The sequence below is a fragment of the Stenella coeruleoalba genome (genome assembly GCF_951394435.1).
Source record: "Stenella coeruleoalba genome assembly, chromosome: 1".
Classification (NCBI taxonomy): domain Eukaryota; kingdom Metazoa; phylum Chordata; class Mammalia; order Artiodactyla; family Delphinidae; genus Stenella; species Stenella coeruleoalba.
In genome coordinates, this window is record NC_137169.1 from 25,357,356 (window position 1) to 25,374,077 (window position 16,722).

Below are 16,722 nucleotides of genomic sequence, written 5' to 3' on the forward strand. Positions count from 1 at the left end.
TGGTCTGGACAAAATTATCAGTGCTTATCTATAGCTTTGGAATTCATACTCTGTAGGGTAACTGGGGTAGTGACTGAGGGAGTGCTCGCAATGAATATTGCCTAAATTTTTCTAAACCAGGGGCTTCAGCCTGCTTCATACACACACACGTGCACGTATGCACACAAACACACCACTGGTGTGGACACTGGAGAATGGCTTTAAAAAAAATTGAAATCCTATAGGTACCCAAGCCTCACCCTATCTTGGAGGCATGCTTCTCTGTTTGATAGTTGGGCTTACAGGTCCAGATAAACCTACAGATGCTTTTCTCAGGGTCCCATGGTGGCCAGTCTCTTAACTCTCTCACCCTCTGCCCCAATTAGAGCTTCCATACAACGACTACTTCGAATACTTTGGACCAGATTTCAAACTTCACATCAGTCCTTCCAATATGACTAACCAGAACACTAATGAGTACCTGGAAAAGATCAAGTGAGTATATCCTCCCCCACACCCCTAACAACATTCCAGGCTCTGGTTGGTCCTTGACCAGAGCCCAGCCACCTCTCTACCATTGGCCATAGACAGCGACTGTTTGAGAACCTGAGAATGCTGCCCCACGCGCCTGGGGTCCAAATGCAGGCCATTCCTGAGGATGCCATTCCAGAGGAGAGTGGCGATGAGGATGAAGAAGACCCTGACAAGCGCATTTCAAGTAAGACCGAGACCCAAGGGCCTCCACCTTCCTACTCCGCAGGCAGTTCTGACTTCCCTCCACTGTTCCTGGCTCCACATTCTCCCCAAGCTGCCCACCTGTTGAGAAACCCAAGTACCTGTGCCTGTAGGGATAATTTAGAGGGTCCAGGTCCCCTTCCCTTGGTGTCTTTTGGGGGAACATGCAAGAAAGCGCTGGGCAGACCCTGAGATAAAGAATCTGCTCTCCCACCCATATTTTCCATTACTTCCCAGTCTGTTCCTCGGACAAACGAATTGCCTGTGAGGAAGAGTTCTCCGACTCTGACGAGGAGGGAGAAGGCGGTCGCAAGAACTCTTCCAACTTCAAAAAAGCCAAGAGAGTCAAAACAGAAGATGAGAAAGAGAAAGACCCAGAAGAGAAGAAAGGTGGGTTTGAGTTGGGCCAGGACTTGGATCTTGAGCCCCAGGCCCTGGAGGAGGAATTTATGTAGGGCACTGGGAGGAGGGAGCTGACTCAGGCCCTGCCAGCTCCTTAGGGCTCTTCCTTAGCTACTTGGGCCTTTCACTGGTTCCCAGAAGTGGCAGGGCCCACAAAAGAATGAAACTCAATTCGTCATCTTCACTGGCTGATTGAGCCCTGCCAGGCTCCAGAGCCAGGGACATGCCTGGGCTCCCCGTGGTCGGGAGCATGGCTCTCACATACCACCCAAGACCTTTTCTCAGTGCTTCACCCCAGTTTCCCAGGGGGCTGCCTCCACCCACCGGGTTCAGGCTCTAGCAGGCTGGGAAACCGGTCCAACCTGTTTGTCCTCTGCAGGGCTCGCTGGGAGGGCCTGGGATGGGCTTTTCTCTCTTTTGTATGTCCAGTGAGCTGTAGTGTTGGGGAAGGGGTTTCAAAGTGGAGATCCCATGGGTCTTTCCAGAGGGGCTGCCCTTGGCCATCCCTGCACTCTTATGTTCTAGAAGTCACAGAAGAGGAGAAAACCAAGGAGGAGAAGCAAGAAGCCAAAGGGTGAGGAAGGAGCTGTCTATCATCTCCCTGGCATTGGAGCACCAGCCCCTTTGTCCCACCACGCTGAGAGGGAAGGCGCAGGGACAGCTGGTCCAGCTTACAAAGGCCTCTTTCAGGGACCAGTCTGTCTGTCTCTGCAGTTCTAGGCAGAGCTAGGAAGCCCCAGCCTTTAGCAGTCACCTGGGCAGCCGGGGTCCTGTGGAAGTCATTGTACCCACACTTTTGCCTTAAAGCCTCTAGGGTGGGTTATCTCATGCCAATCTCTGCTCTCTCCACAGGGTCAAGGAGGAGGTCAAGTTGGCCTGAACAGACCTCTCCAGTTCTGGCTTCTTGCCAAGTTCCCCACCTTTATCCCACAACCCCTCAGATTTTATATTTTCTATTTCTCTGTGTATTTATATAAAAATATATTAAATATAAATATCCCCAGGGACTAGACAGGAACCAGGGCCCTGAGCTCAGGGCACACGTGTTAGGTGAGCTTTTCTAGTAGCTGCCTTGCCACCCATCCCTCCCGAACTCTTTAATTTTGAACCGTAACGGATGCCAGGTCTGGGTGGAAGGGATACACTTAAAGCAGCCATAGGACAAAATCTTGAAGTGCCTGCTTTGAAAAGGTGCCCTTATTGAGCATTTTAGAAGGGGTGGCTGGGTCTTCAGGGACTCCCTGTTGTTCTCAGGCTCTTGTCATCAGCCATTCTTAGATTGATTCTGTTCTCATACCTTCCCACTGGCCCCCAGTGAGCCAAGAAACTCACACTGCCTGCCCTCTCTGTCCTCCCCCCAATTCTGCAGATGAAGATTGGTAGTCTAGTTTCCTTTTTGAGATACTATTTTCATTTTTGTGAGAATCTTTGTAATAAAATGGTACATTTCTACACCCTCCTGAGCTTGTCTCCTAGTAGTATCCCTGGGTTCATTTCGACTCCACTTCCCTGCCCTTCTGGTGTCCATGAGGATCTGGGCAACCCCTCAAAAACAAAAGAACCCCACAAACTTACCTGTCTCAGTCCCCCCTCAAGGTTTGAGGTAGACCAGTCTTCTCACCCTACCCCAGAAGACCACTCATTAAAAAGCACCACTAAAGGGACGACATTTATTCCTTTTCCAAATGTTACAGTAAAACCAGGTGGAAGAGAATGGTTTTAGCAGTTAGAAAAAAAAAAAATTACAAATCTGGGGTTTGGCCATTAAAAGTTATTTACAACAATGGGAGGGAAAAAAAAAAAAAAGACAACAAGAAGTTGTTTCACATTACATACCTCCCCCCCACCCCAAAGCTTAATACTTGCTTACCAAGTCAAAAAAGAGACACAGTTGATTCACAAGCTGGAGGTTCGAACTTGAGTAAGACATTTAGAAAAACCTAGACAGGGGCAGTGTCCTCCCCAGCCCAGGGGCCACTAGGCCCAGCACAGGAGACTACAAACAACAGGGGAAGGTGGACACTCAGGGCGTGGGAGTAGGCACCCCCACCTCTGGCTCAGGGATTTGGGGAGTAAACAAAGCCTACTTGGAAAAGAACTGGGGAAGAAAACCAGCAACTGCCTTCTGCACAGGTGGGGACAGGGAAGGAGGCAGGGACAGGGGCAGGAGCATTTCACATCACTAACCTAACTTGGGAAACTGCAAGGGACCATCTTCGACTGGCCTTAAGAGGAAGACCAGATGGATGATGGGAGAATCCACAGGAGGGAGAGGAGGAGAGGGAACGTGGCTAGGGGGCAACAGCCCCTTCCTTTCTGGGCACAGGAAGGCAGCCAGGTCACCAGGTCCAGGCAGTGACCTCACAAGGACAGCACAGTTTTTGCAGCTTAGAGATCACCCACCTGCCCCCACCCAGCTACTCATTCTGCTCACTCGCTGGTGTAGGGCCACTCTCCGGCCCCGAGGGAGTGGATGGCTCTGCGGCCTGGGGCCCTGCCTCTTCTGTGTCTCCTCCCTTGGAGGCAGCGCTAGCCTCTGCCCCTTTGGCCTGGGGCTCCTGGCTCTCAGGGGTGGCAGCATCCTTCCCTTCCAGGGCAGTGCCTTCCTCGCTGCAGGCACCGATCTCCCCCTGCTCCTGCTCTTCCTCTGTGGGTGAGGAGGCAGACGAATCACCCCCTCCCTCCTTCCGATTTCTCTTGAAGGACAGGCCACTCAATTTGAAAGGCTTCTTGAAAGAGAATTTCTTCTTCTTCTTGGGGGTCTCCTTGGGGGGGACCTCCCCCTTGGCCTCAGCGCCCTGGCTAGGGGGTGCCGGCTCGATGGCATCACCAGTGGCCCCGGCTGCCTCCTCTGTTCCGTTCACGGGGGTCGACTCCCCTTCACCTTTGGGGGATAAGTCTCCATTGCTTTTCACGTGGCCGTTCTCCTGCAGGGCAGAGGAGACAGCAATGAGGGCCGGGGCTCTTACTCCCCTCCCCCAGCCCGCCTCTGACCTCTTCCACGCAACGGGGTCCCGACTCGTTCCGCCGCACCCCCAGAGCCTGGTTGTAACCTCACCCCACAGCCGGCATCCCGTCAAACCTCTCCCTCCTGCCCCGCACAGGCGCGCAGGGGCCGCGGCCGACAGGAGGCGCTGGGGTCCCGGGGCCCCCACCCACCTCCCCCGGGGCGCGCTCTCTATTCCGCGCAGGGCCGCCCGCGGCCGCGGATCCCGGGCTGGCGGGCGAGCCGTGCAGCCGATATTGGGCGGGAAGCCGCCCCGGGGCGCTGTTCCCCACACCTGGACGGCCTATTTTCCCAGCCTCCTGCTTTGTGTAAACGGCCCCCACCCACCTCAGGCTCTCCCCACCTCGCGGCTCCTCCCTAAAAAAAGCCGTGGGCTATCGAGGTCGAGTCTGCGGGGGGAGTGCCCTCCCCTCCGGCCCCCGCCCCGCGGCCCCCGGGCGCCCCCTTGGCGCGGCCCAGCAGCGCCTTTGTTCCCCGCGCGGCACTCCGGGCGGCCAGGGGGCAGCGCCGGGGGCCGAGGCCGCGAACAAAGAAGGCGGCGGGGCCCGGCCGGCGCCCCCTCCCCGCCCCTCCCCTTGCTTCGCCCGCGGGGGCTGCGGCGCCGAGAACAAAGGGACCGGGCGGGGGAGGGGGCGCCGCGTGTCCCGGGCCGGACAAAGCGCGCGGCCCCGGCCCGAGGCCCTACAGGGGGCGAGGTACGAGAGGAGGGGGACGAGTCGGGCCGTGCCGAGCGCACCCACCTGTCCGTTGACCTTAGCGGGGGAAGCGCCTGCTGCCTCCTCGGCGGTCACGTCGCCCCGGGGAGCCTTGGAGCTCTGGCTGCCCATGGTGGGGGTTCTGCTGGGGGGCGCCCGGAGCCGCCCCGGGCTCGCGCCGCAGGGGATAGTTCGGTCGGGTGGGCCTGGCCGGCGGAGGGGTGGGGCTCGCGCCTGAGGGGGAGGGGTGTCGGGGGGAAACCTAGCTGCACCCCCGCTCCGTGCCGGACCCGCTAGCAACACCCGCCGCCGCTCCGCTCCGCGCCAGAATGCCGCCCGCCGCCCGCCGAGCCGCCTATATATATGCGCCCGGAGCTCGGGGCGGGGCCGGACATTTAAATGAGCGCCCAATCGAGGGGCGGAGGCGGGCTCAAATCGCGGGCCCCACTTGAGCGGTGGGCGACGCTGGCGGTCTGGTCTCCCCAACCCGCACGGCTACCGGGGGCAGGTGGGGTCCAGGGTGGGAAGGGGAGAGGCGGGTGCCTGAGGCGAGCCCAGAGGCCAGCCCAGAGGCGAGCTGGGTGGAGGGGGGCTCCTAGAGGAAAGAGGACAGAGCAGTCGTCCCTTCCTCTCACCGCCCACCTCTCAGGTGGACGCCCCAGCTCCTGGAGTGGCCCCCATCGCCTTGGTCCCGCATTGGCAGCCCCTGTCAGTCTCCCCCTAGAACTCTTCGAAGGGCTCACATGCCCAGACTCGTCAGCCGGCTGGTCCAGAGTTATTATGCTCCAGAGAATATGGTCATGGAAGTCGCAGGGCCCCAGGTGGGTTTTGTGCCCCCTCAGGCCGGGAGACCGGTCCGAGGTCCCGCCCACGTGCCTGCCTGTCCAGGGCAGCTTGGGAGGTTTGACCCACCGCGGGGTCACTCTGGTCAGACTGGTGAGGTCGTGCCTCATCCCTCCTCTCAGTCTCTTGGTGGCCCGTCACACTAAGCCCCCACAGATAAGCTCACCTTTGGTCCCTCCTGTTCTCAGCCTGAACCATGACAAAGTCCCATCTGGGGTGGTGCCGTGATCTTGAGGGGCATCTCCATCCCCATTTGAAAGCCGAGAAGCCTGAGGCTCAGAGACCTGGACATAACCTGTCTGACTTCGGTGCTCTCCCTTCACATCTGCTCCCCTACATCAGGGCTCCCCGAAGGGGGGGCGCTCAACAACCCTTAAAACACTCCAGTTCCTGAGGAGGAGGAGCCTTGGATGGCCCCTTCAGGACAGCCCCCAAGCTGCCCAGTCCAGCCGTCAGCCCCGCCTGAGTAGGGGAGCCCGGGGACAGGGGCAGGGGGGAGGAGGCTGGAGACTCTCCAGCTGGAGTCTCCTGCCACTCCCCCTAGCCCAGGCCAGGGGGAATCCCAGAGTCCTGGCTGGCCCCGGTTGTGTGTCTGGCTGCCTGCCCTCGGCCCCCAGGAGGAAGGGGATGGGGGCTGGAGGAAGCAAAGTGTTGCAAAAGCAAGGCTGTGTCCGGGACAGCTCAGCACGTCGCTCGCTTGCTCCTTCCCTCCTACAAGTATGGCCTCCTGGGAGGCCTGAGGCTGTGCGGTGTGGAGACACCCCAGGGACTGAGAAATCAGGAACTCCTACAGATCTGACAACAGAGGGGCGGGGCGGGCTGAGGTGGCTTCTACATACCAACTCACTCCTGTAGCCTCCATCCCCACCCCCACTCTGAGACTACAGAATACTCTCGGCTTCATTAGCACCACCCATTTTACAGACTAGGACACTGAGGTTCGGAAAGGGAAAGTGACATGTCCAAGGGCACATAGCAGATACCAGTAGCTGAGGCTAAGAGTTTAGAGAGACCTGCAAAAAGGGGCTGGGGGCTGTAAGGAAAGTCCTGGAAGGAGTCTCTGTTGAGATCTGGGGCTGCCTGGTTAGCGTGGGAGGTGAGAAGAGCTAGCTTTGGGGAGAGGAAGGGACACCATGCCCCACGGCAACTCACTGACAGGATGGTGACTTCTCTACCCACTGCCACTAAGGGATGGACGTTGTGACCCACGTCTCTGTCTCGGCCACAATAGGGAGCCCACAATGCTGCCAGGCGCGGCCCGCACCGGCTGGCAGGGCTCAGATGGAGGGTGTGTGAGTCCTGGAGGAGTTGGAGTCCGAGGTTAGGAGCAGATGCTAAGGCTCCCGATTTCCAGGCGCTGCCCCGTGGGGATGAGAGGCAAATCGCCAGGATGATTCCAGGAGGACAGAGGAGCATCAGGGCTAAAGGATCCCGTGTCCCCAGAGCCCCAGAGGGAGGCTGGTCCACAGGGGAGCCCAAGCGTCCCCCACCAGACATCGAAGGAGGCTGGGGAGGGGGCACCTGGGAGCTGAATCCCTCAGCAAATCCAGGTCCCAGCCGAATCCGGCTTCTGGAAGAGGGAAGAGGCTTAGGATGCTGTGGGTGTGAGTGGGGGTGGTATCGCAGACCCCACGGCCTCCTCCATCCACACTCGGCTCCTTCCTCCCCAGCTGCTGCCCGCCCAGACAATGCGCCCATTGTTCTGTATCTCCAGGGGCCTGTGTGCAACTGTGTGTGTCTGTTTTTCTCTGTGTGTGACTGTGTATTGCTCGGTATCTGTCTGTGTGTGAGAGAGACTTTGTGACTCTGTGTATGTGTGTGTGTGTGTGACCAGGTGTGTACTTTTGTAGTTGTGTGAGTCTGCATCTTTGTTTGGCGATGTGTATTTAGGGTGAGAGAGAGAGCCTTGGTGACTCGCGATGACTTTCTGAGTCTTTCTGGGTATGTGCCTGTCTGTCCTTGAGGTTGTGTTGGTGACTGTGTCTGGCTGTGATCGGGTGTGTAACTATGAGTTATGTGCACAAGAGAGTGGCTACTTTGTGTTTGTGTGAGTGGCTGTGTGTGCCTCAGCCAGTCAGGTCGTGATGCTCAGGACCTCTGAGATGTGAGCTTTTGCCAGGGCAGAGTGGCAGGGGAAGGAGGAGTGGGGAAGACAGGGGGGCTCGAGTTTGGATGGCGGAAGCTGCAGAGTCTAGACTGTTTCGCACATCCCCCATCTGTCCCAGTTCTCCAGTAAAGGCTCAGACGCTGGTCCTGTCCTGAGATGCTCCTAGTCCCCATGGACAGAAGGGAATGGGACCCCGGGAGAGCACTGGGTGGGGCTGAAGGAGGGCAGGAGAGAGCACCGCCTCATAGAGAAGGCTGTGGGGACACTTTGAGGCCTCTGAGGAGGACCCTGTGGTGGTGATCAGGTTAGATGCGAGGTGAGGGGTGAGGGCAGTATCTTGTCAGAAATGGAGGATGGGCCTTCCTAGGGGAGGGACCAGCGTATGCCAAGGCCTGGAGAGGGGAGGAGACACCAGGGGATGGCCAGGTACCAGTGGAGGCCTCAGGAATGGTGACTTGGCACGGCACAGTTCCCAGCCCCAGGGTCCCCATCTCCTTCCAGGGAGCATCAGCTGGACTCGGAGACCTTAGTTCTGGCCCCAGGTCCGCCTCCTGCTTTTTTTTTTTTTTTTTGCGGTATGCGGGCCTCTCACTGTTGTGGCCTCTCCCATTGCGGAGCACAGGCTCCGGACGGGTAGGCTCAGCGGCCATGGCTCACGGGCCCAGCCGCTCCGCGGCATGTGGGATCTTCCCGGACCGGGGCACAAACCCGTGTCCCCTGCATCGGCAGGCGGACTGTCAACCACTGCACCAACAGGGAAGCCCCCGCCTCCTGCTTTAACCGTAAGCCAGTCCTTTCTCCTCTTGGGCCTCAGTTTACTCATCTGCACAGTGACAGCTTGGCGTCTGTGATTCACATTCACGGAGACTGGAGTTCCTCATTCTGCTCCTGCATGGCAGAGCGTCAGCTGTGAGTCACGCAGGGCCCCTGCCCTCAGGGCTTTCCTGGCAACACCTTACAAGGAAAAGAAAGAGCCAGAGCAGGGTCAGATGAGGGGCCTGTGCGGGGGGCACTGGGGATGGAGGAAGGGCTTCGAGGGCACAAAGGGGAACAGCAAATGGTTTGTGTGGGGTGGGGATGAAGGTAGAGGCCTTGTCTGGAGCAAGATTTAAGGGACAGGATCCTAGGATTTGGGGACTGGCTGGTACAGGGATGGGGGTGGGGATATGGGAGTGATGATGTTGTAGCCCACATTTCTGTTTTGGGTGACACCTGCCAAAATGGATCCATGACTGATATAGGGCATCAGAGGAAAAACAAACTTGGGAGGGAGTTGCTGAATCTAGCCTTGCTGAGTTGGAGGTGCCCAGGGAATATTTGGGGGGGACATCCAGGAGGAAGTCTGCAGTCTATATGCTTCAGCACATAGACATGTGATCATGTTTCCTGAGCCAAAGGCCAGGGCCCAAAGGCTAGGGTCTGGCTGGTGACCTTAAAGGGATAACAGATAGAAGGTTTTCAGCCAGAACTGACCCCAGGAAATCTGGATCTCTGGTTGCTGCTAGTAAGAGGGTGACTGGAACCAAGCAGTGCATGAGGTCACCCAGGAAGTCCCTGGGTGGTGGGAGCTCTGCCACTGGTGGGGCCAGCAGCAAGAGAGGGCCCTGGGAAGGGAGCCAGCAGGGAGGAGGAGGAAAAACCCTAGAGGACAGAATCATGAGATCCTTGACCACACGGGAGAGTTTTAAAAAGGTAGGAATGGGGACTTCCCTGGTGGCGCAGTGGTTAAGAATCCGCCTGCCAATGCAGGGGACAGTGGTTCGAGCCCTGGTCTGGGAAGATCCCACATGCTGCGGAGCAACTGAGCCCATGCACCTCACAACTACCGAGCCCGTGTGCCACAACTACTGAGCCCGAGCACCTAGAGCCTGTGCTCCGCAGCAAGAGAAGCCACTGCAATGAGAAGCCCCGGCTCGCTGCAACTAGAGAAAGCTGGCGTGCAGCAACGAAGACCCAATGCAGCCAAAAATAAATAAGTAAAGTAAAAAATAAATAAATGTATTTTTTTTAAAAAAAGGTAGGAATGACCAACGGTGATAATAATCATAGCTGCCAGCATTGATTACATGCCTATTGTACACCAAGCCCTGTGCCAACTGCTTTCCATACGTTACCTCATGACCCGGTGAGCTGTGTGGCATCATTGTTCCCCCTTACACAGGAGGACACAAGCCCAGGGAGGCGGAGTGTTTATGTGAGCAGAAGAGGAGGAGGTCAGGACTAAGAGGGGCGTGGCCGTGCTGGGTTCAGCCGGGGCCTCCACAAAGGGTCCTGATGCTTCTGATTTGGGAGAAGCAGTTAGGGATGTCGGCAGGGAGAGGCAAGGCAGCTGCAGGGCTGGGATCCCTGGGACTTGACTCCCCAGCACCCTGGGCATGCTGGGTTCTGGCTTGTTTGTCAGCAGGACCCAGGTGTGCAGCCTTCCTGCCAGTCCTGGGCCTTGAACCTGGGTCTGGATACTGGGGCACCTCAGGGGCCCTTCACTGGGACCCACCATCCAACCAGTCACCACATGACAGAGACAAGGGATTCTGGAAATTCCCTTTCAGGATTTAAGGCCACCCAGACCTTTCATTTCTCCCTTTCCCTCCCTCTTCCCCTGGTCTCTCTCTCTCTCTCTCTCTCTCTCTCTCTCATTCTCTCTCTCTCTGTGTGTGTGTGTGTGTGTGTGTGTGTGTGTGTGTGTGTTGTGGGTGGCTGTGCAAACTGGACAGGACCCAGCCACTATCTAATAGAGCTGTATCTCTGGGGCTCAATTTCTCCAATAGCTAAGAGGTGTGTAATCCCAGCTTGCCTGCCTATCTCCCCCAGGCTCAGTGAGGTCACCAGAAATTCAACCCAGTTATTCTGGGCTGCTCTCAGCCTCTCCCTTCCTCCCTCCCTCCCCTTTCCCTAACTTTCAGTTTCTTTTCAGATCCTGGGTGCCTTTGGGGGAAGAGGTGGCCAAACCAGTGGAATGTGGACTGCTAACAACTTTCCAACCAAAACCCCCCATTTAGGGGAAGTCCCTTTAAAAGGAAAACTGAAACTCTCTCCTAGTCCAGTTCCCAGTCCCACCCTTTCCTCTCCACACTGCTCAGACCTTGACGCATCACCTCTCCCATTCAGCTTCTTCTCCCAAATGATCTGGATCCAGACTACAGCTACCTTCTAGCTTTGTGACTCTGGCCAAGTCCCTTCCCCTTGCTGAGCCTCGCAACGCCCACTCTGTAAAACGAGGACACCAGGCGCCACTTTGAGTTGTGGCAAAGGGTTCAGTGAGGTACTGCTGTGCGGAGGCAACTGTAGTGGTGAAGAGCTGGCTCCGTCATATCCCAGCGGTGTGGCTTTAGGCCCTATCTGAGCCTCAGTCTCCTCATCTGTAAAATAGGAATGATGATCATACCTACTGCCTCAGGGTTATTGTGAGACAAATGACCTAGTACCGTGACGTAAAGCCCTGAGGACCAAGCACTTGAGGCGCAGAGCACGCGGGAACATTCGACAGTGTTCCTAAGTGCGATTACGTGAAATGCTGGGCAAGGGCCATTCCCTTCCCCTCTCTTCCCTTCCTGCCCTAGGGAGAGGAGGTAGGTGTCCAGGACCACCCTGGGATAACCTTGCGCCCCCTCCATCAGCTTCTTCTGGGGCGGGTGGTGGCGCTGGTGCTGAAGTGTTCAGAAGGGAAATTTATTTGGCTCAGTCAATTCCTTAAATGGCAAAGGAATCTGCCTCTCCCCAGAACCCTGAGGATTTTCTTTCTTTCCTCTCACACCCCAGAAGTGTCCCCCGGGGACCTCCTTTTGGTGACTATTCCCAGAAAAGACATACTCTGGACCCCCCTCCAATGCACACGTCGTCTGTCTGTCCCCTCCCAGCCTCTCACATCCTCCTTCCCTCCCATCTGTCTGCACAGGGAGGCCTTACCTCCCAGGGACTGGCCGTCAATGCTCCATGTTGTGCCTCCAAGAGATCGGGCTCCCAGCCTCACCTCCTTCTTCTTGCTCCTTGGCCCACTGACCTTCAACTCTCCTGACTTTTTAGTTCATCAGAGCTGAGCCTCTCCCACCTCAGGGCCTTTGAACAGGCTGTTCTCTCCACCTACAGTGTCTCTCTCCACTTCTCTACTTGCTGAATTTCTACTCTTCTCTTAAACCACTCCTGAGGACTTTACAGATTCCCCAGGAGGAAGGGATGGCTCTCCCACCACCTGCTCCACTCCTTTGGGCTTAGGGTTCCCACCACTCGGTTTCCCACCACTTGGAACCTGGGCTGCATCACCAGGCCACCCCCGTCAGCTCATCATCCCCTGTCTCCACCTCCATAACTGGCCCTTCTCACCTGGACCTGGGCCATTTCATCAGCTTTCTCACTTGTCTTTCTGCACAAGTCTAGCCCCTCTAGCTGTTTTCTGCCTCAGGGTCACTTTCCAGTAGAGGGTGCTCAATAAATATCTGTTGACTGATGGAGTAAATGAGTGAAGGAACGAATGAAAGAGTGACAGAAATGTAGAATCAAGCCTATCCCCCTTGGCTTTGAACCTTTCCATGGCTCCCTACTGCCGTCAGCACAAAGTCTGTGCCTTATATTTAAGGTCCTCCTGTCTGATTCCCCACAGCGCACTCTGGGCTTTTCCCCAAGCCATACCCTGTTCTCCTTCCTGCATTCATGTAGCTTTGTCCTTCTTCCCTGCTATGCAGCAGGGAAACAAGATTGGTTGTTGAAATAATCCAGGCAAGTGATGATGGGGAACCTGCACTAAAGAGAGAAGGGAGAGTCAGCCAACACCAACATTTCCTGAGCTAGACTCTGTCCTCAGTGCTCGGGACTGCGAGTGTAGCCTTGGAGCTTAAGTTTGAGATGACTATTAGGGTCCCCGTGGAGACATCAGGCGGGCAGTTAATCGATCTATGAGCCTGGATTTCAGAGGAGAGCTTGGAGGCCTCCTCCAATTTTTTTTAAATAAATTTATTTATTTATTTATTTTTGGTTGCATTGGGTCTTTGTTGCTGCGCACGGGCTTTCTCTAGTTGCGGAGAGCGGGGGCTACTCTTTGTTGCAGTGAGTGGGCTTCTCATCGTGGTGATTTCTCTTGTTGCAGAGCACGGGCTCTAGGCGCACAGGCTTCAGCAGTTGTGGTACACGGGCTCAGTAGTTGTGGCTCGCAGTCTCTAGAGCACAGACTCAGTAGTTGTGGCACACGGGCTTAGCTGCTCCGCGGCATGTGGGATCTTCCCGGACCAGGGCTCTAACCCGTGTCCCCTGCATTGGCAGTCGGATTCTTAACCACTGTGACACCAGGGAAGTCCGGCCTCCCAAATTTGAAGCCACAGCACTGGATGGGATCCACCGAGAGGAGCAGCTCAAGAAGACAGTGCCGGGGGCTCTCCAACTTTGACACTGAGTGGGGAGCCAGCAGGGGGATTCAGCTCGTGGGCAGAGAAGGGAAGAGAACCAGGAGCAGGGGTGTCCTGAAGGCTGAGGGAGGAAATGGCTTCCAGAAGGATTGCGTGATCTGCCATGTCAAATGCTGCTGAAGGTGGAGGAAGACGGAGGGGGAGAGGTATAGGAGGGGTCCAGGGGCAGAAGTGACAGGTCTTAGCAAAGGACTATGGATGTCGGGAGTGAGGAGGAAGGACCGAGGATGGTGCCTGAGGGTCTGGCTTGGGAAATGGGTGGAAGGAGGTGCCAAGCCATACACAGAAGGCCTAGGGAGGAGTAGCGGGGCACCATGGAAAAGGAGAGGTCAGCTTTGGACAGCTTGAGTTGAGGTGCCTTTGGAATGTCATTAGGATCTATGCTTCTGGAATGAAATGTGTGTTGGAAAGAAAAAGAGAAGATCCCCCTGTGTGTGTGTGTGTGTGTGTGTGTGTGTGTGTGTCTGTCTGTCTGTCTCTGTCACTCTCTCCTCTATCCTTTTTTTTTTTTTTTTTGGCCGTGCCATGTGGGATCTTAGTTCCCTGACCAGGGGTCAAACCTGTGCCCCCTGCATTGGGAGTGCGGAGTCTTAACCACTGGAACATCGGGGAAGTCCCTCTCCTCTATCCTTTTCTATGTGTATTTATGAAAGAATCTATATGCTGACTGTTATGAAATCTTTATCTCCAGCCCAGGTCTCTCCAGAACTCTGGCTGCCCTTGGAGATCACCCCGCATGTCCCACAGAGACCTACAAGACACAGAAAAACAGGCTCAGGACACAGATTAGAAAGGACAGAGTTGGAGGCGAGATAAACCAGGGAAGAGTTGATCAGACTGGTCCAGACAATGGCAAAGGCGGCCTGAACTAGGCAAGGGCAGAGGGCAGAGGAGATGAAGTGCAGAGACATTCAGGGAGCGGAGAGCACCAGAGCTGGGGGCGAGGCTCCATGTGGAGGGAGATGGGCTAGAGGAGGAAGGGAGACGGCTCTAGGGGTCCGCTGGGTGTGGAAAGTGGGGACAGCTGCCCTGCAGTCACCTGTTTATCTGACTGAGACCCCTCCCAAAAGGGCAGGGGAGGGGTCATAAGTGGGTCTTACGGAGGGGGGAGGGGGCTGCTGTTGACCGCAGAGTGCATGAGTCAGGGTGGACACCCGAAGCCTCCTTCCTTTAACCATCGGCACCCTCTGCCGAACCCCTGCAGGGAGGCATGAGCAGGATCCACTCCCAGCCTCAATCCCAGGTAGGACCTGCGAGAGTGAGTAAAGGGGAACACAGGGACAGGTGCTCAGGGCCTTGGACCTAGTTGAGGGCCAGAGACCACTTGTTGCCCACCAGAGTGGACTCTGAGACCCCGAGAGGGCTCTAGGCTTAGAGATGCCACGATGGGACCATGTTCCTCCCTTGCTTTAAACCTGTCCATGGCTCCCTACTTCCTCTTGGAGAATGTCTACCCCCTTGGCCTGGCCTTCAAGGTCTTTGAAGCTCCAGGCCCAGCTAGCTTCATCTTAGGCAGAGCCCTCCTGGCTGCCAGTCTCACGGTTCTCTCAGCAGGATGACCGCTTTGATGATACCATTTCAGGCTGCAAATCACCAAGCCTTTCTCCATGCTGCCAGTTCTGCTTGGATTGCTACTCCCTTTGTAGGTCTACCCAGGGCCTGCCCATCTGTCAAGATTCAGCTCAAGGTACCCCTCCAAAAGGCTTTCCTGATCTTCCAGAGGAGTCACTGTGCCCCAAACAAACTAATGTCACCCTCTGTGGCACTTTACTGAGCTGGCGTATGTCTCTGCCTCTCTCCTTCTATGGCCTGTGAGAGTCTGGGGAGGAGGAACAAGTCGGGTTCACTCAGTCTACCCCATGGCGGGGTGGTCACGGGTGCAGTGGGACATTCAGGGGCGGCTACAGAGGCCCTCCCAGCCCTGTGGGTTCAGTCTAACTCAGTGTGTGTGGGTGGGGAGAACAGAGATCATCATCCCCCAAAGTAGGGAAAGCCAGAGAGCAGTGAAAGCTGCTTTATTCGGGCAGTGAAGGGCAGAAACATGGAGATACCAGGGGAGAGGGCAAAGGTGGACAATCTTCATCCACTGAGAGGGGACACAGGACTGTGCAGTGTTCCAGGCCATCCTCCTGCTCATCCTGGCTTGGCACAAGTTAGCCTCAGGACCATAAGGAGATGAACCTGAAGCCTGTCTTCCCAAGTCCCTGGAAAACAGACATCTGTGACCCTCCTCTGGGACCTGGGGCACAGTTTGTGTAGCCGAGCACCCTAGACTGTCTGGGCTCTCATGCAGCTCTGCTGTGAACTCGCTGGGTGTCCTCGGGCAAGTCATTTAATGGCTCTGAGCCCTGATCAGTCTCCTTATCTGAGAATAATGGGAATAACAATGGTACCCACCTCATAGGGTTGTGATGAGGCCTGCGAAGTGTTAGCATAATAACTGGCTGAAAGTAAATGTGGAATAAATATGAGTTGTTAGGATTATAACTATTCCATCAAGAGACCTGGGTTCTGGTCCCAGTTCTGCCATGTTTTCCTCACTGGACCTGCCTGAGTTTCCATCTAAAAAATGGGATATTGGGCTTCCCTGGTGGCGCAGTGGTTGAGAGTCCGCCTGCCGATGCAGGGGACATGGGTTCGTGCCCCGGTCCGGGAGGATCCCACATGTCGCGGAGCGGCTGGGCCCGTGAGCCACGGCTGCTGAACCTGAGCGTCCGGAGCCTGTGCTCCGCAACAGGAGAGGCCACAACAGTGAGAGGCCTGCGTACCGCAAAAAAAACAAAAAACCCCAAAAAAACAAAAAAACCAAAAAAAACAAAACAGGGATATTGAAGGATTAAATGAAATAATGGATGTGGCAGAGACTCCTAAGATGAGTGATGGTCTCTTTCCCTCTGAGGTTCATCTCGCTGGGGCTGCAGAGGGGTTGTCACCTCCACTCTGTCAGGCCTTTACTGGGCTCTCTGTCCCGGCAGGATCTGCTGCCGCAGGGCCAGCCCATCTCCTCCTCTTGGCCCATGAGGCAGAATGAGAGGAAAGGGCTGCGGTTGCCCCAGCAGGGACTGTGGTTACGCAGGACGAAGGACTTCCTTCCAGACTGCAGGATGCTATCCTGGGAAGGAGCCAGAGATCGTGGGACAGAGGCTGCTGAGGGGAGGGATTGCTTCCAGGGGAATGTCCAGATTAGGCTGGTTAGGCCAGAGTGGGCCAGTGGAGTGAATGAGCTCAGCAGTGACCTCACTTCCAGAGAGCCTGGAGGGGCCCCATTTAAACCTGCCCCATGGCTCCCAAGATCACAGAGACAACAGACAGGAACAGAGACATAGCCTAAGGGGTATTCCAGGACAGACAGCCAGGGGCAAAGGGCCACCCACGAGACATATACATGCTATTCCCTGCACCCAGAACACTCTTCCCAGGTCTGGAGTGGCTGATCTCTCATCCTTCAAGCCTTGATTAAGAGTTACCTCCTCAGACAGGACCACTCAGCCAACCAATTCATTCATGCAACCTTTAGTGAGCCCCAGTTATGAGTCAGGCACTGTTCTAGATCTGTGA

At 56.1% G+C, this 16,722-nt stretch overlaps 2 protein-coding genes across 3 annotated transcripts in view; one reads left to right on the forward strand and one right to left on the reverse strand.

The window, feature by feature from the left end:
- The window catches only part of HDAC1 (histone deacetylase 1), a 40,382-nt gene extending 37,787 nt beyond the window's left edge, over nt 1-2,595 (forward strand). For both annotated transcript variants that reach the window (XM_079917155.1, XM_079917156.1), the window contains 5 exons: nt 366-474; nt 567-697; nt 952-1,104; nt 1,642-1,690; nt 1,969-2,595. In XM_079917155.1, coding sequence (XP_079773281.1) covers nt 366-474; nt 567-697; nt 952-1,104; nt 1,642-1,690; nt 1,969-1,996 — 470 coding nt within the window. In that variant the 3' untranslated portion in view covers nt 1,997-2,595. The remainder of the gene's footprint in view (nt 1-365; nt 475-566; nt 698-951; nt 1,105-1,641; nt 1,691-1,968) is intronic.
- A 274-nt stretch (nt 2,596-2,869) lies between these two features.
- Nucleotides 2,870-5,139, reverse strand: MARCKSL1 (MARCKS like 1). The gene is made up of 2 exons (XM_079917180.1): nt 4,864-5,139; nt 2,870-4,043 (listed from the first exon to the last, which is right to left on the reverse strand). Exons 1-2 carry the CDS (start codon nt 4,948-4,950, stop codon nt 3,534-3,536), a joined length of 597 nt encoding a protein of 198 aa, XP_079773306.1. The 5' UTR covers nt 4,951-5,139; the 3' UTR covers nt 2,870-3,533.
- Nucleotides 5,140-16,722: the final 11,583 nt, after the last annotated feature.

Bases quoted from the DNA above. Each gene is read 5' to 3' on its own strand.
- MARCKSL1 (XM_079917180.1), bottom strand. From the start codon at position 4,950: ATGGGCAGCCAGAGCTCCAAGGCTCCCCGGGGCGACGTGACCGCCGAG. The intron at 4,044-4,863 runs GTGGGTGCGCTC...TCTGCCCTGCAG, and splicing joins CCGCTAAGGTCAACGGACAG to GAGAACGGCCACGTGAAAAG.